We start from the raw sequence: 21763 nt of genomic DNA, 5'->3' as shown, positions 1-21763 counted from the left end.
TAAAGAAAAGCGGGCCCTTGTTTCTCAGCGGCGTTCTTTCCACATTGATTACCTTCACGTATCTCCATCGCTCCACACATCATTTTCAGGGATGCTGTTTTTTTTTTTTAGGAGCGCTAAGGTTTAAGAGTTTGCTACTAGAACAAGAAAAAAAAGAGAGGAAGAAGGATGCAGGTTCCTGGAAAAGCTGCCACGTTAACCCCTCCCTCTGTAGTTCCAGTCCTAAAGACACACACACACACACACACAAACAATGAAAGGCCCAGTGGGGCGGCACAGAGAGTTTGAAGGAGACCCATCTAGCGACCCGGTTGCACAACAATCTTTGTGTAATCCTTGCGGTCCCTACTGAGACGCATCCACTCACACCTACATGTTAAGTACACACAAACAGTTTTCTTCTGCACGTTTGCATGTAAGCATGGAACAGCCGAGTCCAGGGTGAGAGCTAGGCCCCCCGGTATCGTCAGAGAAAACACATCTCCTCCCCTTCCCCAAATCTCAAAAACATTTTTAAAGCAGTGATTAACTATGGAGAAACTATATTTGGATCAGTGGCTTCACGGTGCCCAACTAAAATGTCAAATTCAATAAAATGCATTACTGCTGGAACAATTAGTTGATAAAACCAATTGGCAAATGAATTGATTTGTATTTGTACATGATCTGGTTGCAGTTTCTAATAAGGATTTTCCATTTCATATTTGGGTTCACAACCTCAATATCGTAATGATTCTCTGGCTAAGATGTTGTTGATGATTCATTTGACTTCTACAAAGCAAATTCAGCCCGTACATCCCGTGGAGTGAAAATACATTTTTCTACCAGAGAAACGAGAATCACAAAGGAGGAAACATGTTTTGTGTGACTCAATTTAGATTCTGACATCCTTTTGACCCAGAAATCCAAGATGGCGGCCATAACCCACCAGGGTCAGGCAACATTTTGCCTTTCCTAAAAGTATGTGGCCGCTGATTTGATTCTCATGGTGCATTCAAGTGAACCTCGTAAACTCTGAATAAACTCGAGCTAAAAGTACCCTTCTGCCATCCACTGTATTAGATTTTCTTTGTTTTGGGGTTTGTTCCCATTTAATTGGTAAAATTCGAATTGTAAAAAGTATTGTTACATATTAATAAAGGATTTAAACGTGACAATATGGACGTAGTTACTACTGTGTTAGCCGGGAAAACAAAAAAAAACTGTGACCTTAAAATCAAGTTGAATTGATTCGTGGTTGGTGCGAATTGGGACATACTGACTTGCGGCTTTACCTTGCCTTCCATTGAAATATTAGGTTTTCATTCTACTGGATGTCAGGCGTCTTGAATTTCTGGGTTTAAGCCATAATGTAAACTTACACACAATAACGTTACAGAGTTAATTTCTCAAGATGTAATTGAAGTTCTAGAACCAAACTGTTTTATTGTGGACTAAAACACTCATGGACAGCCAGTTTCACAGTAACACAGAAAGGCAGGGAGTGTTTGATTGAAGGCATTATTCAGCCACTGTAACGTGTGCAGCATTTACTTGGTATTATTGAGACTACACTGGTCATTGAGCGTATTGTGATGCAGGTTTACTCCAAAAGGACTCTGTTATTTATAGATTTTACTTTCATAACAGCCAATGTTTTCCTAGCTGCTGGTCTATAAGTGATCAATTACTAATAGCATCTATTCTGAGGGCATTTAGTCACCACCACTTGAAATGGAAAGTAGTGGAGAGAAAGAGAGAGAGAGAGATTCAGCCTCAGCTGGCAAACACAAAGGTCTGTGGCGCCATGGCCTGCTGTGGAGAGATAGAGGGACAGAATAAGACCGTTAAGAGATGTGCGCAAAGTGGGTGAATGTGAAATAGGCCTAAAAGTCATCAAAAGCCATCTATATATATATATATATATTCATAATTAAAGGAAATTGTCCAATTTGTAGTGTTTCATAACAGTAAGAGCACAGAGATATTTTTTACCGTCGTCTTCAGCTCCCTGACTTCTTCAGTTAATATCAAATCTATTTCCCATCTGCGTCCACAGCACAATATGTCAGTTTGCCATTAGAACGCCATGACAGCTTTAGTCCCTTCCGCCTGAAGCCCCAGAGAGATGCTACAACTAGTTAGCAATTAGGACAGTCTCTCAGGGGGACACTTCAGGGGAATCAGTTAACTTTCCCCTCAAAGGGCCACGCTAGCTGCCATTAGCATTCAGCACGGCCATTAGCAACAACACCTACTTTAGAATTAGCGCAGCCAACTGCCCCCGTGGGGCTATTTAGTGAGTCTCCAGACAGACACCGACAGAGTGAACAAGTACCGTGGAAGAAGTGAGTCACTGTAAGCAAGTTAAGGGCTCCTTGACTAAGTAACACACACTTTCAGCGGAGACGAGTTGACAGGCTGCTCAACATTTTGAAACGGTCACAGGAACTAAGGATTGATCATGTTTGATTTTGCAACAACTGAATATATTTCCATCCAAGAATAGAGACAGGAAAGCTTTTCTGACAGAAACCTATTTCAATTTTTTTTAAATGCAAGCTGACATGGAAATTTGTCCTTTTTATGTTGTAAATCTGGAAGAAAACATTTTAAAAAAACTACAAAAAGATGCTTTCCATCAGGTGAAAATGGTGAAAACAAAGCAAGGTATTCCGACACACAAACTGAGCGTTCTGGAGTGGAGCCAAAGTCTATTCCCATATAACAGTGCAGCCGCTTACCTTCCCGACCAACACACTAATCACATTAATCATCATCTATTTGTTTTAAAACACCGTCAGGGACATTCACACATTGCGCACACACACACAAACATGCACACACACGCTGCACTGTGTGCACTTGTGCCTTGGGAAGTGCACGTGGTGTACTTGATGGGAACAAGAGGGAGGACAGCCAAATTAACTACCGTGCACTAATCACTTAGCTCTCTAACGCAAGCGAGCTTAGTACATTCATGTGTGGGCATGTATTTAAAAAAAGGCACACACATATGTTTGCATTGTACTGGTTACGCATTTATCTATTTTCGATCAGCAGCTTTTGTAGATGTGTTACTTTGTACTTGAGGGAGCATTTATTTGTGCATCTCATGTAGTTTCCTACAGAGCAGTTGTATCCAGGGGGCGCTCATCATTGTGAATGCAGGTGACGATGTAGAAGATTCACATCTGCCAGGATGTCCACCATCAGAAATAAATAGCCTCAGAGTGTCTATAATCAGACACCACAATATCTTTTAGGGTTTTAGCTTTGAATTAATCCTTGGGATTTTTTTTCTCACCAGAAGGTTTTTGTGGTTTAAAAAGAAAATAGCACCTCTTTCATTGTGCTGTTGGATGTTTCACACTTACTTAAAAAAGCCAGTTGCATGAATAAAAGCTTCAAAAGCAACACAACGAGAGTATATTATTATTAATGTGATATGGTCCACTCGATGTTTCAACTCACTCTCTTCCTTTGTGTGTGTGTGTGTGTGTGTGTGTGTGTGTGTGTGTGTGTGTGTGTGTGTGTGTGTGTGTGTGTGTGTGTGTGTGTGTGTGTGTGTGTGTGTTACATGGCTGGAGGGGCCGGTGTATGCTGAGCGTAGGCCCCATAGGGGACATTACCAGGAGGGGCACGTAGGGGTCGGGTGACTTAAATGGTGAAAAATCCAATAATTGTATCCGTCCAGAGGGAGGGTAAGCTTTTGGGGGGCGCGGGGAGACCTGTTATTACTCTTTCTCTTTTCTTTCACTCTTTCATTCCATCCCCTAATTCTAGGGCGAGGGGGTAACCTAAGAAAGGAAGGGAGAGACGTGAGGGTTACGGGCTGAGCTCGCTGTTAAAGTATGTCCTTGTAATTAGCTGAGTATTAGCAGCGGTGACAATGCAGGAGCACTGGGCAGGGGAGCAGCCTTTAACGCTCTACTCATTTCCTGAACTTAATCCCCACCGCTTACTAGTAATAGTGAAAACGTGCACACGCATCTGGACACACACGCACACGCATTCAGTCATGCACAAATTCACCTAATCAACTACTGGCTATAATAAGAAAGGACTGCCTGAGCAAAGTTAAACCACGCAGCTCAGCTTCAATATCTCTATTAGGATAAAAGTCACAGTGGTTTAATGCGGGGAATATCAGGGTATGAAATTGCACGCACATAAACATTTACGTCTGCGTCTGCACATTAGCCTCAGCGTGTTCGGATATAGCACGGCGGGCTGTTTACTCCTCGAGTGTCAGGATGCTCCCAACACCCAACAGTACTTCAGGCAAGTCCCTGCTTCTTGTTTCCTCCGGTGAACGGATGGAGCAGACAAGGCTACGGAGGCAAAAAATCAATTACTTTCAATTAAGTCAACCGGCAACTCTTTCAATGTGCCCTGAAGCCACACAAGTCTTGCTAACACTACCTTCAACCCCCACGCCTGCTCCACAAAGTGACACACACACACACACACACACACACACACACGCACACGTGCATACAAGCCAATTCCACTGAGTGACTTTCTCTGTGTTTAAACTAACTTAAGCAACAGTTATGCAGCATTTCAGTCTGTAAGATTGTCCGTTTCTAAATAACGTGAACAAAAAACAAATATAGCAAAAACAGCATTTAGTGGTGCGCTAACCCAAAGTCTAAGTACGGCTCTGACCGGACTCATAATCACATCTCCTGCACAAACAGAAGTAAAGTCTGTTAATGATTATTGTCCCAATGACAACACAACTTTTAAGAAAGATATTCTAAAAAACAGCTGTAGCCTCTGACCGATAAAACAATGACAGAATGGACCAATTGTTTTTTGGTGGAGAGGCTTTTGCCACATTCTTGTTTCACATCGATTTCTGTTCCATTAGTTACAATCGGAATTGTAAGAGACACCTGAGCTCAGTCCAGAGCACACGAGCACAGCGCTATTTCCACGGGAGAGGACGTTATAGGCGAGGCAGAGGGGGGCCACAAACCTGGTCACTGACACAACAGTCGGAGGGAGCGCGCGTATGTGTACGTGTGCCTGCCAGCTCCCAGTCCAGCTCTATTGTCTAACAAGGTCTAATTAGCACTATGGCACAATGAATTAGCATAATTATGCAAACAGGGTCCTGCTAAAGGGTTGGCACAAGGGGAGGCTACGGGGGGGCACCTATTACAGCGCGCGCGCACACACACACACACACACACACACACACGTGCATGCACATACGCAGATGCTACGAATGCTGAGACACTCATCCAACCAATTAAACACACATGTATGACAGTGACAGAACCACTGGATGCACAAAACACACACACACACACACACACACACACACACCTGTCAAAAGAAAGTGACGAGAAACCAGAGGCGTCGTAAACAGTGATGCCTGGTTTATTTGGTAGGGTGCGATAACTATGGCGACATTTATCCTCTCTGTCCTCAACGGCCCCATAACACAGCCAACACCAGAGATGCACACAGCTAGCCCCCCCCCCCACTGCTCCCACTTATAACACTCAAGTATTCATGGCTTATAGTACTTGCCAGTAGGGGTGATAGGTGAAGTCTGTGGGAGATAATAGAGATGACTGAGAGGCTGAAAGGCTAGTAGCCATTCAGACAGTGACAGCCGTAGTGACGAAGGCTCTATTAGGCTTCATTAGGATGCCTGGCCCTTGATTAACCACACAAAGATGCACACACACACACACACACACACACTTACACAGGAACTTCTGTGCTGCTACTGTGGCTTCCATTTTCGCCTGTTTTTCTGTGTGTGTGTGTCACTGTGACCTTTGCCTGCAACATGAACCAAACTAGTAACCCCACAACCCAACAAGCCCCTTTACCAAGACGTTGTGCAATGTCAACAAGCTCTTCCTAAACCCTCTCAAACACATGCACACACCTCCTCTGAGGCATTCTTAGTCACCCAACCCCGAGGGCCCGCATTGTGTCCTTAAATCCTGATCCCTGGCAGGAAACAAGCACCCCTAAAACCCCAGCAACCGCCGTACAAAGCTCCCTTACAATTACAAGCCCCCGCTGTCAGCTGGAGAACCAAGAGGGTCAGAAGTTCAGACTTTAAATAGTTCAAAGTGATCAAGACCGGCCTGGAATCGGCCCGATTACGCACTGATGACATATAACGAGTTACAAATACAGCTGACGTTACACGTCTTTTGAATGGCCACGAGAAGGGCAGATTTGTATAAAACGCAGGTGAGTGTGAGGTCAGTATCTTCACGGGTCCAAAGTGGTGGACCAATCCAAAACTCAGCCGTACCAGTATAACAAAACCCTACCTGGCCCAATTGGATTGCTCGTAATCCGCTTATAATAAACACACCTTCTCCATGAAACTATATGGTTTCCTTTGGGCATGAAGCTCTCATGAAAATGCTCATTAGATTCAGGCAAAGAGGCCCTATATCCCACATATACTAAAACTATATGTTGTCCGAGTCCCCCACTCATGTGACGTCATCTCTACACGATACACTCTCCATTTCCTAAAACACCTTCATTCAGACTCCTTGTCAGCTCCTCTGCTCCTGAAATGAAACCATTGACTCCAGCTTATCGTCACCTCAAGAAACAGCATATTGTTCACATACGTGCACAGCGGTGGGAGCGACACAATGGCCGAGAGAGAGGGTCATGCTGAGAGGAGGTGGCTGTTTTAAGCTGAGTCCACACATTTTGGAGGCGGTGGGCTAATCCGGCCAGGCTTTTTAGCCCGCTATTCAGGAGGACAAGGACCCCTAGGATTTGGGCTTGTCCACACCTCAGGGGTGGGGGATTAACAAGACAGCAGCAACGGTGGAGAGGATGTGATGGTGGGCGACGACGGGAATATGTGGTTATTAGCGAGGCTGTGTTGGATTTTTGCGGGCATAAGTGCACGGCTGTAAACCTTTGTGACGGGCAGATATAAGCAGGTGTGTATCTGTTTGTGTATTTAGAGGGGTTTCTTTTCGACTCCATGCCCAAAAATATACCCCAGAGCTCTGACAGGGTCACCTCCAGGCCTTTCAGAGCCTCCTCTCAACCAATCCTAATTGATCTCACGCATTACTACTCCCAAACATGGGATGGAGAACAGGAGGGAGATGGCTGGCTCATTGTTTGAGGAACGAGGTCCCGTTGCTAGTGGCTCTCTACTCCTGACACACACACACACATATCCACACACACACACACACACACACACACACACCACCTCTGGCATGCCCACCCACCATCTCCCCCTTTTCTCCTCGCCCCACCTTTTATGCTCTCATCTCCGGCTGTGCTAATCCACCGGGCAAGTCAGGAACTCAGTTACCCATCTGGCCAAGCACGACTCCAGCTGGGAGGAGAGAGGGATGGAGGGGGTGGAAGAAAGAAAGAAAGAGGAGAAAGGGTAAGAGGGGTAGATTGATAAAGCAAGATGGGGGGTTTACTGCTAGGAGTCAGGAAAATGTCTGCTGAGAGGGAAGAGAAATGAGGGAAGAGATCCTTCTATTAGTTTTGGATTTATAGACACAAGAAAAGGAAGAGAATGAAGAATAGGATTTGGCAACCAGACACAGCACGGTGAAGGGAGCTCGAGTGCCGCGAGGCGACAACACTATGACCTCGCCACTTTTTTTCTCTCCAAAGAAAAAGTATTGATCCCATTGTTTCCTTGAAGATAAAAGGAATTATTCCAGCAGGTTGGAATGAAAGCAGCCACCGACCCCTTCAAGTAGTAAGATAAAGGATGTACTTACAGACATTACCGGTGTTGTCAAAGCTGTTGAGCACTTCATTGACTCGGATGGGCCCAAGGTTATCCCTAAGAGACCCCAAAGAAGAGGGTTACAAAGCAGCACGGGAGAATACGATATCGTACTTGTGAGTTCTTACGGACAGGAAAACAAGACAAAGAATCTTGGCCTTGTTTGAAAGGAAATCTACCAAATAGATGACTTGACTGACTTTTTGGTGAATTAATTTCACAGCATGTGTTACATTGTATATCATATTAAAAACAAACCAAATATTTGAGATGCCATTAGCTGATGTTTTCAGCATCTTCTCTTTCAGCCTTGATTATAAAAGCTGAATGACGTAAACCGGAGTTCAATACTGACTTTTACCCAACTCGTCTGAAGTGGTATCAACACACAGCTCTTTGTGCCTTATGTGCATCCATTCAAGTGTGTGTACCTGAGCAAGGAGCTGTATTCGGGAAAGTAGACACTTCTGTACTCCACCCACTGGTCATCGGAGTTATCGCTGGAGTCTTGTGTCAGAAGCCTTTTTCTGCTGAAAAGGTCAAATGTTGCGAACCTGCGGACAGACACCTGTTTGACCTCCGGAGTGTCCGCCTGCTTCTGACGCAACACCTGTGACAGTGAGGGGTGAAACGAAAAGGAGGAAAGGATTTCAGTTTCAACAAAAGAGCTCATGGGCTTGTGTTTTGCTTTTTTTGACAGGGTGCAGTTTTATTTCAACAGACAAGAGGTCCTCTGGGAAGAACGTGACGAGAAATGGACATATTTTACTTGTTCTTCCTTTCTCGTTCATCATGACGATGGATAGCAAGTCATAAGTCATGTTTTCCTCAGAAGAATTGAATGAAAGTTAAATGTAGGCTACTTTAAAGATAATTTTGAGAATAAAATATGAATCATAACCTGTAAATAAAGATCCAGAAAAAAACAGAACTCATAACATTATATCTTTAAGGTCTTTCTGCAGCATTGATCCACCTATCTATATAACCTATCCATGTAGTGTGGTGAGGTCCAAACACAGAGGACATTACTGCGCCAAGAGGAAGAAATGCAGAATGCAACATGGCCCCATTGGAGTGAGCTTTTCCTGTCGCCTGAGTGTAATGTCTGTGCAATGCCCATCTACGGGAGAAAGCAGAAGCCCTTCTGTGTCCAGGGATCTTGTACATGTATGGCTGAGAGAGAGAGAGAGAGAGAGAGAGAGAGAGAGAGAGGAGAGAGATTCTCCCTATTGATAAAGAAACAGTAGAGCTAGAATGTATTGATATAAAATGACTCATTGATTAAACTATAGAGGGTAAGGATTCAAGTTAAAATACCAAAGCACAATAATGAACCAGTGTTGCTGAATACCAAAACTGCTTCTTATATGAAACCTAACAGACTGAAACACGTTACATGGCCGTGCCCAGATTCCACATCCACATCTTGGGTTTGGATGGATAATGTAACGTTAGTCCACTAAATACTATAAAGAACAAATGTATTTTAAAGTTTAGTGACAAAATAAAGGAGGAAAGACGCCATGTATCAGAAAGACAGTCCTCACAATCACCCTCGTTATCCAACAGCAATGAGGAATAAATATTCTGACATAAATAATGAAAACGACGCATTTTGTGTTTAAACACGCAACACATTTGGAAAACACGCACGCACGCCCAAACAGCCTGAAAACACAAAAGGTTCGGGATTCCCTTCGACAATACCTGTCTGAGGAGAGTCCACCTGGCCTTTGCGACATCGGTAGTACCGCACGTCTCATCCAGGGCGCAGTTGGAATTAGCTGCGCAGGTGTCTTGATTCATATTTTTCCCCAAAGGCGAAGCCGGCTCGGTCTTTTCTGCAGTACCGGTTGAGTCCCTCTCCATTTTATCTTCGAATGTATGTGCAGGGGGGAAATCTGTAAACTAGTTTACTGGCTGAACGGTTGTCACAGTTATCGGTAGAAATGCGGTTGTATAAAAATAAGGGTTCTTTTTTCTCAAAACAACTCCAAACGCTGAAACGTTCGCAGATATGCTTCACTGTAATCACCTGTTACACCCACAATGGAAACATGCTACTTCCGTACACTTTCGGAGATCGAGACATAGCAATGGAATGTCGAAACTTTAATTCCCGATGGTTGGATACAAACTGCCGGCTGCCAATATCTGAATTCGACTACTTTAGTCTTCACTGGCTCGCTGCGTCATCCACAGTGGGCATTGTTTAGGAAATCATGCACGTGAATAGAATGCTGTCAACGGTTAACCTACAACTGCTGGTCTGATGAATATCCCAGATTAAAATACAGGGCCTATTTTGTATATGAAACGTGTAAACGGTTACTACCGTGGCAGTGACCGATATTACCCCACCGGGCAGTGACAGTTAGCTTCTTAAACCCACATGAGCGCAGCTAGCATGTGCGCAGCTGATTGACGTTAGTTGGAATCGCCGTGATGTTCATTCGCTCCTCTCTGCTGTGTTCACCGGCTCGTCTCCTCTCCACCCCTCGTTCGGGGTTTCGGGAGCTCGCCGCATGCAAGCGGATAACGTGTCTCCGCCTGTCCGCGCAGCGCCGCCGCACCTCGGTAAGGGTGTTCAGTTAACGTTACGCACGCTGCTCCTGTGTTACATTACCGGCGGCCGTTCACCTCCGGTAACTGATACATGCATTATGCAAAAACGGTGTCTTTTTCTCAGGCTGACAAACCCAGTGTTGTACTGAGGGCACAGGGCTGCAATCCAGCACCTTTAGATGTGGCTCAATGCTCACGCGGAAATAAGCTGCAGGGAATTAATAATGCAGTGTGTTACACACTATAAATCTAAACCTTACAAACTGACTCAAGACCTGTTCGCCTAGGGAAGAAAGAATTTAACAACAGCTATTCTTCATAGGCAGAATTCTAATCAATTAATTCATTAGTTTACACTTAGAAATTGTGTCTAAAAAAGAGAAATGTGCTGCACTCTTCGTATTTAGACTTTCAGTGACTTAGTAACGGCCCTTGCAATTTGTAAGTTAGTGTTAGAAAAAAAGTGACTCCATAAATTATAATGTTGTTTTATTTCAGGACACTTCAAACTCCTCCATTGATCATCCGAGCTCTGGACTTGAAAAGTACAAAGATTTGCAGAAGTACTTCAACCGGAGACTGAAGGCAACGTACCGCAGGTTCTCCCACGCACCCGATCACTCATCCGTAAGAACGGCCTCCTGCTTCCGCTCTCAACCGATTGGTGATGATTTTGAGCAACAACCTCAGCATGTAGGGCACGAAACATTCAGCCTTTTGGTGCCCCTGTGAACTCTCTTGGCACAGGTCCGTGGACATCACCATGAGTATTCCATCCGGAGCGATGGCATCTACAGGATGGACCAAAGACAGAGTGAGCAGAAAGCACGAATGTAGCTGCTGATGTCGACATTTCATACAGCTAGATTCCTAGGAATTAAGATTCTAAAGATTAAATTGTAAAAGAATTTTAAAGAGGACAGGGGGCAAACAATTCCAAAAGCGCAGTACCCTTTTATCTTCTATAACTTTATACTGCCGTTGCATCTGCAGTATTTTTTTGCGTTTCATTATTAGGAATAGCGTCATTGCAACTTTTAGGATTGGCTCAGTTTCCTCTCCCCGCTGGCAGGTCAGCCGGTGCCGGAGCAAGTGCTTAGTTTCAGGCAAGTCTCTGGACAGGAGGAGAAGACGGTACTCGACAATGGAGAGAGGATTCAGTGGACTGTCCAGAGAATACGTCTGTCCCCGCTGGAAAAACATCTTGCTGCAACACTAAAAGCTACTCACAAAGAAAAGCTTAGGTACATTAAACGCACAAAGTAACTGGCTCATTTTTTTTAAACGGTTATGAATGAATAAGTGGACGAGTGTCATGTGACAATCCAGGTGTGTGGTTGTGAGACTTGGAAAGGGAAATTCTCCACCTCTGGATCCCCCGCACGTCGTACTCACACTGGATGAAGTCTTGAGCTTTGGTACGTTTTTAAATAGTTTGCGCTCAAGTTAAAAGTGTGACTAAATACAATTGAATGACCCTGTTGTTTCTATATGTGCGTCGGCATATGTGAAGAGTGGGCCACAGATGAGGTCCTGTTCTACACGACTCTGGAGGGTCTGCGCTGCAGCAGGGTCTCTCGGCTGGACCTGACCGCCAGTGGAAGCAGGAGCACTTCTGTGTATGAGGAATCGCATCCTGAGTAAGTGTAGTAGTACGGTTGCATCCAAGCCAGCTCTGCTCACCACATCGTCTCTAATTGTTTCCGCTGCCATCTCTCCAGTGTGTTTGTGGAGGTTTCCCTGTCAAGAGACAGACGGATGCTCAGCATCAACTGCAGCAGCAGGACCAGTTCAGAGGTGCTGCTAGTCGACACAACGACGTCACATTTAGAGCCTTTCCTGGTTCAGCGTCGCCAGCTGGACCTCCTGTACCACGTGGAGCACTGGAGGAAGGGTCTGATTATACTGACTAATACAGGGCCTGGACAAGAATATCAGGTAGAGTCTACACAGTCTGACTCGCACTGTTTGGAGGTCGCATACATTTCACAAAAATACAACGGTAACTTGGGTTTCAGAAGTTACAATATATAAAAAAGGTTTCTGAATGCTGTGTACTGTTTTGACTGAAGATAATTGGTTTCTATTATAAACTTGAGTCTGGTGTAGGGAAGCAAAATGGTGATTAATATTTTATGTTTTCATTGTAAAATGTGGAAACCCCCCCCCCTAGGTGGTACAGGCTCCCCTCTCGGAGCCCCACATGGTCTCTTGGGGGCCTTTGTTCGCCCCTGACCCTGGCACTGCCATCAAAGACATGGATGTGGTCGGCGACCACTGTGTGTTAGTTGCCAGAACACCAGCCGGTGAACTCATCCTGGTAGTGGTCCCGCTGACCCGTCACAAGGAGGCGTACACTGTACAGGTTTGACCCGCCAAAACTCTACTTTCCTCCTCCCTGGCGGTCTTGGCCTCAGTCTAACTTGCATCTTTACAATATTCCTTTCTCTTTGTTTTTGCTTTCTTCTTCTTTTTACAGCCAGTGCAGATACCTCACAGTAACTTACTGATTAAGACGATACATAAAATATACAATTGGTCAAATGTACAAATCTCTCCTTCGTGTATTGATGTCTAACACCCTTTAATTTCTATCTCCTCAAGCTCCCCTCCTGGGCCTGTGCCATCCACACCAAGAAACCAGGTGTGGCCGACCAACGCAGTGTGTTCGAGTTCTTCATTTCATCTCCTGTCCACCTGCCCGTGTCCTACTGTCTGTACCCTGAGGACGGGCTACTTTCATCAGGCAGCGGAGATGGGACCTCCCTGGAGACCCAGGGCAATTATACCCCCACACACTTAGAGGCCTGCCACCAAGTGAGAACACTTGTATAAGACTGAGCATTTTGTCTCGAGGCTCACATATCCGTTGACGAACCTCTTTTAGTCACCAAAATAAGACCTCACAAGTAAAGTAAAAGCCAACATATGGAGGTGATGACCTGTTTCAACATCGTCTGCTCCTGACAGTCCCCAGACCAGTCTCTCTGCCTCTCCTCTGCAGGATGGGACCATGGTGCCGATCACACTGTTTCATTCAAAACCTGTGGAGCGTTTGCGTCAGGCGCCACTCCTGGTCCATGTCTACGGAGCTTATGGCAGAGATCTCAACATGGAGTTCAGCCCAGAGAAAAGACTGCTGCTGGAGCAGGGCTGGACTCTGGCCTACTGCCACATTAGGTAATGTATTTCTGACCATTTCTGACTGGCTCAGCGGGTTATTTGGGGATGAGAGTGTAATGCTCTATGTGAGTAATACCTGTGTTTCGGGAAATTCCTGCAAAATGTCTTTTAGGGTTAATTAAATCGGGTATTTGAATACCTGTGCTTGAGTGAGCCTTCGTCACTTTCACCTTGTAGGGGTGGAAGCGAGCGCGGCCTGTTCTGGCAACGGCAAGCTCGCGTAGAGGGGAAGCAGCGAGGCGTGGAGGACCTCCGAGCCTGTCTCCATCACCTCTTCTCTTCGGGAGTCTCATCTCCTTCACTCACTGCGCTCGCAGCCTGCAGTGCTGGTGCCGTGCCAGTGGGGGCGCTGTGCAACAGACACCCACACATGATGCGGGCTGTCGCGCTGCAGGTAAGGTGTCCCGAGTCACCGAAGAATGAGTGTGTGTAACCCTTTGTGTTATTCTATTTAAGAATATAAGGGACTCTATGTGTTCCATGGGGGAACTTTAATAAGCAAGCATTTGCCAATATGTAAGTGTTAAATATGAAGTGAAGGACTGTCTCCTCACTCATTACACGTGTAGGAACAAACACACGCATCCAAAGACCCCTCTTCTCCTGTGTTCAGGCTCCTTTCCTTGATGTGTTGGGAGCGATGGAGGATCCCAGCCTGCCTCTAACTTTGGAGGATAGGGAAGAATGGGGCGACCCAGTAGCAAACGCACAACATCGACTTACCATCTCGTCATACTGTCCCCTTCAGAACATTACCCCTCAGGTATGGAGAGAAAGGCCTTGGAGCCCCAAAAAATGCAGCTGCAGTCTTTTGCATTAGCTCTAGAAATGCTATTTTCATTTTTTAATGATGTGATTTTAAGGTTTTATTCTGATCAAATATGTATTGAGGGATCCACCATAATGTTAACAGATAACCATGTGTGCGTCTGTGATTCTGTGAGCTAGTGCTACCCGTCGATTCTTCTGACGGCATACAGCGATGATCCCAGGGTTCCTCTGGCAGGCGTCCTCCGGTACACTGAGCTGTTAAAAAAGGCGCTTCGCACACACTTCACCATGAGCCCAGAGACTGGTACGGGAACACATGCAGTCACAACAGCATAATCACTTGGTGATCACATAGACGGACATGTGTGCAGCAGAGCATGCTATTGGATAAATGTGTGTTTGTGTGTATTTTGCATTGTCCAAGGTTTTGATAGTTCAGGGTCAACCGTAGTGTCAGTCTGCAGGAGAGGCAGCAGAAACTGTTTGTCTGTCTGGGGAAGCTGCAAACATTCGAAGTTCATGATCAAAGTATAGCATCTGTCACCTTGTACTTGTGTGTGTGTGTGTGTCAGCTAATTGCTCTCCTTTCCCCCTAGACGAGGCTCTTGCTCCCTCTCACTTATAATCTGCCTACACCACATTGGTGGTACTCCTCTTTACACCTCTGTCTGTCTCGCACTGCCTCCACTCTTCTTGTTTCAAATGCACACATCATGTCTCTCTTTCACCATCTCGCCTTCCTGTTGTCCACACACACACACACACGCACACACCAGGCAGCTTACGTGTATGTGTGTACATGCCTCCCTAATCTGTCTGTCTCTCTGTTCTCCGGAGTCTTTGATAAAGTGCTGATGGCATAGACGCATGGAGGCGGGTGGGCAGGCCCATTAGCATGGTAAAGAGATAGTGTATCAGAGCAAGAGATTAGACGCCACAGACTGGGAGCTGTCAAGGTCAAGACCGCACTTGTGAAACAGCCCCTAGCACAGAGACGGGGGAGGGGAGGGGGGGGTGGGGGGGGCGTTTATCTGGTGGGTTTTGAGAAGAGGGAGGGCAATATCAGCTGTTGTCATGAATGAGAGAGAGAGAGAGAGATGATTTGGGACAACTAGACAGAAAAGGAGAGCAGTGAAAGTGGGCATTCAATGAGATAAGGGGTGGACGTTTTAAATAATGTCCCTTGTTTTGCTTTTGACCTTTGACCTCCGTCTTCTTTGCTCTTTCAGAAAGTGAACCGGCACCAAACGTAGTTCTGAATGTTCAACCTGGAGCAAATCACCACGGGCCGGAGGACTTTGAGTTGATGCTGGAGGAGGTAATGCGCTCTCAGATGGACTCAGTTCTATTTGATTCATTATTCCCTCCTGACAACTGCTCTTAAATCCAATGAAAACACACATGCCGTAAACTATACACACTTTTCAGTTAGCATTTTAAATTGAGGCCAGCCCTTTTCCCAGTTTGAGAACTAAGTTATTTAATTAGTTGAGTTTTTTGGTACGGAATGAAACATTTCTCCTCTTATCTTTCTTCTCTTCACAGGAAGCCCTCACACTAGCATTCCTCCACGCAGAGCTCGGCCTGGATCCTCCGCGGGCTCCTCGCAGGAGGAAGAGGCAGCACAGCTAACAATCTAACAAGAACGACCTAAACATCTACCAATATGACAACCAATATGAATGTTTAATGACATCGACAGTGAATGGATGTGCAGTGGTTCTCTTTATTATACCACGTCAACCTCATAACGAGGAGGCGTGAAAAAAGAATCTTGATCATTCGATTGCGGCTGTTAACTTTGAATAAACTGAGTGACGTTCATATCAGCATTGGTACAGTAAGTCAACGGCACTCAAGTAGCAGGCCTTCTCAGAGACGTAGCACTGCTCTGGGTGGTTGGGATGGAACCGAGTGTTGGTGGTGTACTGAATCACCAAGCCCTCTCCCGCCTCCGTCGGGATCCGGGACTTGTGCAGCACCTTGTCGTCGTTGCTTCGGTTTGTGCTCATCTGCACCGTCAGCAGGTCCGGTAACTCCGGAACAGAGGAGAGATCCGTGACGGCCGGTTCTCCCCCAAAGTTCAGCACCATGAGGAAAGCTCTGCTGAGCCCGTCCAGCTCTCTGAGGTAAGAGAAGACGCTGGCATCGGCGTGCACGAAGCAGAACCAGCCGCGCAGAAAGGACAGCTCCGACTGGCGCAGGGTGTTCAGGGAACGGTACTGAGCCAGAACAGACCCCTCGTCTTCCTTCTGGGCCTGGAGGGGAAAGTCAAATAAGATAAGACGTTGAACGCGCCCCTAGCCAGATGTTTCTTCAGCTTTGGACTGTTCTGTACCTTCACATTGATGCTTCTGTAATCAGGGTGGAGAGGCAACCAGGTGGTGTTGGTTTTGTTGTTGAAGCCTGCGTTCATGTCACTACTCCACTGCATTGGAGACCGCTGAGGGTCCTGACTGGCACTCTGCAGGGGGGGGGGGACAGGAAGCACTTAAGCTTCTACTATGAAGCTTAAGTTTGTGTCTCAAATACAAACCAACCTGTAATAAGTCCTCCCCTCGTTCAGTTGTTAAAATGTCAATGGCCGCGACGTTACAGCGAGTCATTTGTCTGTCGGTGTATTAACAGTACTGACCGCATTGTATTTGCCAGCTGGGTCCCGTGCCGGGCCGTCTGTGCCGTTGTTGTTCTCCATGCCGATCTCCTCACCATAGTAGGTGGTGGGCGTGCCGGGGAGGGTCAGCAGCAGCATGTTGATGGCACGGATGTAGGTATGACCGGCACTGGAGGCAATTCGAGGCTGGTCGTGGTTGCCAACCTTGAAACACGGGGGGGGGGGGTGTAAGATAAATACATGGAAGGTGGGGAAGAGGATGGGTTTATCACTATGGAAGAGAAAGGTGATGTTGGACCCACCAGCCAGTTGGGCCATTGTCCCTTGGGCATGTTGGCCATCCACAGCTGGACCAGATGTTTAACCCACAAGCCACTGGTGTTCTGAGGCAGGTCCAGCAGGTAAAAGTTGAAGGGGAAGTCACTTTCTTTAACCAGCGAGGTGCCATAGTACATCATGGTCTTGTCCACCTCGTGGTAATCATAAGACTCGGTCACCATGAACCTGAAGTGCATCAAGAACTTGTTAGATCGATTTGCAATCTGAACCTCAGCCATATGATGTCAACCGTGACACCATGATCACTATAAATAGTAGCAACGTAAGTAGGTAAGAGCGTTGTCAGTTGTACAATACCAGTGAATGGCTCCAATACCTGTATCTGCCTGGCTCTCGGCTGTAGGCCTGCATCTCAGCCCTCCAGTCCCTCAGCAGGTCATGAAGGCCCAGCTGACTGGTGGTGTAGTCATGGTGGAGGTCCCACACGGAGGCCACAGATTCCTGGTTTGTTGTAAATATAGATAAATATGAGGTAATGTAGCTGTTATTGAATGTCGGGCCTATTGGATCAATAGGTTTGTGGTTCCAGTGGTCCATTCACTGTAACACTGCCACCATTGGATCATCCACCACAGTGGATCAAGAGAGCTCCCCTGTGTTCTCCTCTGCCCACCCGCAGTTATGAGAGCTTTAGTGTAAACGGGTTTCTTTGTCAGTCTCCGGCTGTTGGAAAATAAGATCGAGAGTAGAGGACGAGATTTTGGTTCAATAATGAAGTAATTTAAAAACAAACCTTCAGAGCTCGGTGATAGTGCTATCGGTAGATTATGGGATGTTTAGGAACCAGAGTTATTTTGTCTTCTCCAAATGTAAACACAGAGGCTGGTGCAAAACATTAGATTACCAGGATAAGCCAACCTGCTTCAGAGACGAAATAACCTTTTCCGAGGAAATAATACTCCTAAACGCGTGTTTGTTTTTGTGTGTGTGAACACCGGAACAACCGAAAAAGTTCCCCACAGAACAACCACGTCGGAAATCTATTCACAGATTTAATTACTGAGGCGGCAGCTTTCGACATGCTGCCACGTGATCAAACCGCTCAACACACAGCCAGCGAAGCACATAGCTGGTCAGAATTTAGAGCTACAAGCGGCACTAAAGCAATGACGAGAACACTGATAGCTGGTCGGTCACATCCAAGGCTTTGTTAAAGTTGCCATGGCCAATAAACACGCAGCTGTGACTCTTTACTGCAGTTTAGTGGTTCCGCTTAGACCGCATGACAATCTGTTGCCCAACAGGAGCGCTTGTTTTGTTCACCATAAAGCAACGCTCGGCCTGAGATGTTCAAAACGAGTCGGTCAAACGCGGCGGTGAGAACAACTCATTCTGCACTAGAGTCACTTATTCTCTAGTGGTAGTCAATTCCCAATGACTTGCTAATCCGCCAAAATATGCCGCTTTGCCTCTTTAATCCGCCCTCTGTGCGAGAAGAACGTCGGTCTCCGTGGTACAGAAAGTGTTTTTTTTCAGTGAGCTCTGCGTGAATCGTGACCCCTTTGAATTCCAGAAGGGCACCAGATGAACCTGACATTTAAGCCAAAGATAAACGAATGCTACATCACGAACACTGAACTCCCCCACTCAGCTGCTGGTTGTGTTTGTGGTACCAGCTACACGAGAGCACCGCTTCTGCCCACAGTGCTGCTTTCGTCCCTCAGATCGTTAAAATCTGGACTCTGACATGTCGCGCGTCATATCATCAGATAAAACCGAGTCACAATAAAAATGCACGACCGAATTTTACGGCGCAGGTTGTTAAAGCTGAACTTTGAGCTCAGAGGAAGAAGAGCTCTGCGGTGATGAGTGTGCAATAGAGCAGGAGCGAAAGGTTATGCACACACGGGTCCTACTGACTGACCATATGAACACATATATACCAATGACCATCTCACAGGGAGCCTGGGACACAGCATCTCATCACTTCATCAAATGTAATACATTCGATCACTGGAGGGTGTGGGGGGGCTCACCGGTGCTTTCTTTGGGTCCACCTGCGGTTCGTCCCTCAAGTGTGCGGCCTCCAGGAGGCGATTCACTGCACCCACCCGAAACCCGTCCACTCCCTTCTCCAGCCAGAAATGAATTATATCCTGAAATGGGATCATAAATACGGTATAAAGTTAATTGAGATAATTCTGTGAACGTCAGACTCTAAGTGTCTATTGATAATCGTAAGAATTGTACTTTTCCCTTTTCTTAAGAATAAATGAACAATAAAAACCGGCATAGCCTGTACTTTGCGCTGTGTCTGTTGGCAGTTAAAAACTGTGTGTACTAGCTCAAGTTAATATGTAAAGAGTTGAGCATCATTCCAGCTAAAGATTACACAGAATTGCGGATTCATTTACCAATTATGGAAAGGTGGAGAAGACATAACGGACGAGGACAACACTGAAGCTCTGGGTATGAGCTACGTCCTCCGAGTCCAAAACCAAAAAACTTTATAGAAATGAGTCAATAGCAACAGATCCTGTGTGGGACAAAGCGCAGCCGTGTGCTCTTACAGTCATCTCTTTGCGGACATGTGGGTTTCTGAAGTTCAGGTCCGGTTGTTCTTTGAGGAACTGGTGCAGGTAGCATTGTCCTCTAACGTCATCGTAAGTCCACGCCGAATTCCCAAACACACTCACCTGAGAGGAGGGAGGACGGAGTCAAGAGGGTTAGTCCGTGGCAGACATTAAGAAACCTTTATGGTACCCGATACTCATTCCCAACATGTGACACACTTCCCCTTAACGCGTGTTTGACCAATCCACCCTCGGTCATTATACTACATCATCACATTCCCAAAACATTTACTCTGAGCGTGTGACAATGACGGGGTGGTGGGTTTCACATGCAATGATGCATTCAGTGAAGGTTCTGTGAAAATCAATTCCAACCCAGTTATTAGGCCTCGGTGCGGATCCGTTGCAGTCGGACCAGACGTAGTAATCCTTGTAGTGAGGATCTCCCGTCCGGCTCAAGTTGAACCAGCGGTGACGGTCGCTGGTGTGATTGGGAATGAGATCCACGATCAGCTTCAAACCTGGTGGGCAAGGAGACATCGTGAGAGTCGAAGACGTCGACCCACCGTCGATCCTGCACACACAAACACAATGGGGAAGCGAAAGAACGCACCTTTGCTGTGCATTTCAGCCAGAAGCTTTTCAAAGTCCTGCATGGTTCCAAAGAGCGGGTCGATGGCCCGGAAATCTTCCACATCGTAGCCAGAGTCCCTCAAGGGAGAGCGGTAGAAGGGACTGACCCACACTGACTTGATGTTCAGGTACTGGAAGTGATCCAGCTGCTTCTGAATTCCTGCCAGACAGGCGCCACAGTGATGGGTACCAGAGTACATGTTGCCAAAGATGTGCAGAACATGTATATTGTATATATTATACATATATTGTATATTGTTCAACCGATAAGGTTTTTGTTAGCAGTGACATCAAATCTGAGATTTGCTTAGTGTGTTTGGGTGAAATCTGCTTCTGCTTTTCTATTTGGTAATAATTAGCATAATGTAGTAATAGGCCTCGTTAATAAACTGATTTTGACACTTGCTTTATAAAATTGAACCTGTCTATTATTCAAAAGCAAACTTATTCCATGTGAAAATGACCTCGTGAATCCAAATTCTAAATCTTCCAAGTGTGACTTCAAAGAAGTAAATACCAAAAAGAAGGATGGATGACACAGCTTCATCTTAGAATCTTACCTTTCAGGTCTCCGACCCCATCTCCGTCGGAGTCCTTAAAGGACCGGAGATACACCTGGTACACCGGGGACACCTGCCACCAGTTCATGCACCGCGGGGACAGCGCGATCACCGTGACGGTGAGCGCCACCAGCGCCAGGGTGCACGCCACCATCAGCCAGAAGAGGATCTCCCGGGGCACCCGGTACCGGGCCTTGCAGGAGTGCAGCAGCAGCACCTCCTTGGGCATCCCGGCGTACGGCTTGATCTGCGCGTACTCCGGGTCGCGCTTCTCCTTCCCGGGGTCCTCCGCCGCTGACCCGCCGTCCACGTCCCGGAAGCCCGGGTTCAGGCTGCCGTCCCCCAGCTCCATGCCGCCGGAGTCTCCTCCGACCTGCATCCTCTGACTGTCGGACCGTGTTGCGCTGCGGTGCGCTCCTTCTCCGGGAGGTCGGAGTGACTCGAGGAGGAGAGATTACGCAATGTTCCTTGCCTCGAGGCCAGAGGGCAATCCGCGCTCCTCTTTCTCCCACGCACGCGCGCAGCTACCTGAGGAATGCGGGGAGCCGCAGGGTGGATGGTCAGCGGGTGGAGATTAGGTTGCTTAGTTTGCGGTGGTGACGGAGATGAGGAATAGGAGAAGTGCTCGTTCCCTTCAGGAGTGAGAGGAACGCTTGAGGTAAACCTGTTAGAAGTAATACCAACGTCACTGCATCGCATCACGTGAATGGTATTGTTATTGTGTGATATCTTAAATGTGTTTTTACCAGTATTTTCTCTTGGAACCTGTTTGTCCTCCTACGCATGCGCGAATATTAGGGGATATCTCTCCAGTCTCGAGGAGAGTTCATTGGGATTT

General features: G+C 46.5%; 3 protein-coding genes across 3 annotated transcripts in view; 1 reads left to right on the top strand and 2 right to left on the bottom strand.

Annotated features, from left to right (window-relative positions):
* camkmt (calmodulin-lysine N-methyltransferase) overlaps positions 1–9819 on the bottom strand; it is a 73655-nt gene extending 63836 nt beyond the window's left edge. The window contains exons 1-3 of the mRNA XM_040178247.2: positions 9455–9819; positions 8176–8354; positions 7737–7801 (exon numbers count right to left, since the gene is read on the bottom strand). Coding sequence (XP_040034181.1) covers positions 7737–7801; positions 8176–8354; positions 9455–9616 — 406 coding nt within the window. The 5' untranslated portion in view covers positions 9617–9819. The remainder of the gene's footprint in view (positions 1–7736; positions 7802–8175; positions 8355–9454) is intronic.
* Positions 9809–16090, top strand: prepl (prolyl endopeptidase like). Its single transcript, XM_040178246.2, has 15 exons — positions 9809–10324; positions 10811–10939; positions 11060–11126; positions 11385–11556; positions 11642–11730; positions 11826–11952; positions 12034–12250; positions 12486–12677; positions 12917–13129; positions 13317–13492; positions 13673–13889; positions 14109–14258; positions 14444–14570; positions 15496–15584; positions 15812–16090. Exons 1-15 carry the CDS (start codon positions 10193–10195, stop codon positions 15896–15898), a joined length of 2184 nt encoding a protein of 727 aa, XP_040034180.2. The 5' UTR covers positions 9809–10192; the 3' UTR covers positions 15899–16090.
* slc3a1 (solute carrier family 3 member 1) lies at positions 15973–21606 on the bottom strand. The gene is made up of 10 exons (XM_078104983.1): positions 20926–21606; positions 20346–20525; positions 20108–20253; positions 19730–19855; positions 19196–19315; positions 17536–17660; positions 17183–17384; positions 16902–17084; positions 16605–16730; positions 15973–16524 (listed from the first exon to the last, which is right to left on the bottom strand). Exons 1-10 carry the CDS (start codon positions 21302–21304, stop codon positions 16093–16095), a joined length of 2019 nt encoding a protein of 672 aa, XP_077961109.1. The 5' UTR covers positions 21305–21606; the 3' UTR covers positions 15973–16092.
* Between the last annotated feature and the right edge of the window lie 157 nt (positions 21607–21763).

Source organism: Gasterosteus aculeatus, chromosome 6 (assembly GCF_964276395.1).
Source record: "Gasterosteus aculeatus chromosome 6, fGasAcu3.hap1.1, whole genome shotgun sequence".
Taxonomy (NCBI): Eukaryota; Metazoa; Chordata; class Actinopteri; order Perciformes; family Gasterosteidae; genus Gasterosteus; species Gasterosteus aculeatus.
This window is presented reverse-complemented; position numbering and strand designations above follow the sequence as displayed.

Coding starts and splice junctions, on each gene's coding strand:
- slc3a1 (XM_078104983.1), bottom strand. CDS start 21,304: ATGCAGGTCGGAGGAGACTCCGGCGGCATGGAGCTGGGGGACGGCAGC. Junction 20,526..20,925: donor TGGGGTCGGAGACCTGAAAG/GTAAGATTCTAA, acceptor CCTGTCTGGCAG/GAATTCAGAAGCAGCTGGAT. Junction 16,731..16,901: donor CAGCTGGCAAATACAATGCG/GTCAGTACTGTT, acceptor CCCCCCCTGCAG/AGTGCCAGTCAGGACCCTCA.
- prepl (XM_040178246.2), top strand. CDS start 10,193: ATGTTCATTCGCTCCTCTCTGCTGTGTTCACCGGCTCGTCTCCTCTCC. Junction 11,731..11,825: donor GGATGAAGTCTTGAGCTTTG/GTACGTTTTTAA, acceptor GCATATGTGAAG/AGTGGGCCACAGATGAGGTC. Junction 13,493..13,672: donor CTGGCCTACTGCCACATTAG/GTAATGTATTTC, acceptor TTCACCTTGTAG/GGGTGGAAGCGAGCGCGGCC.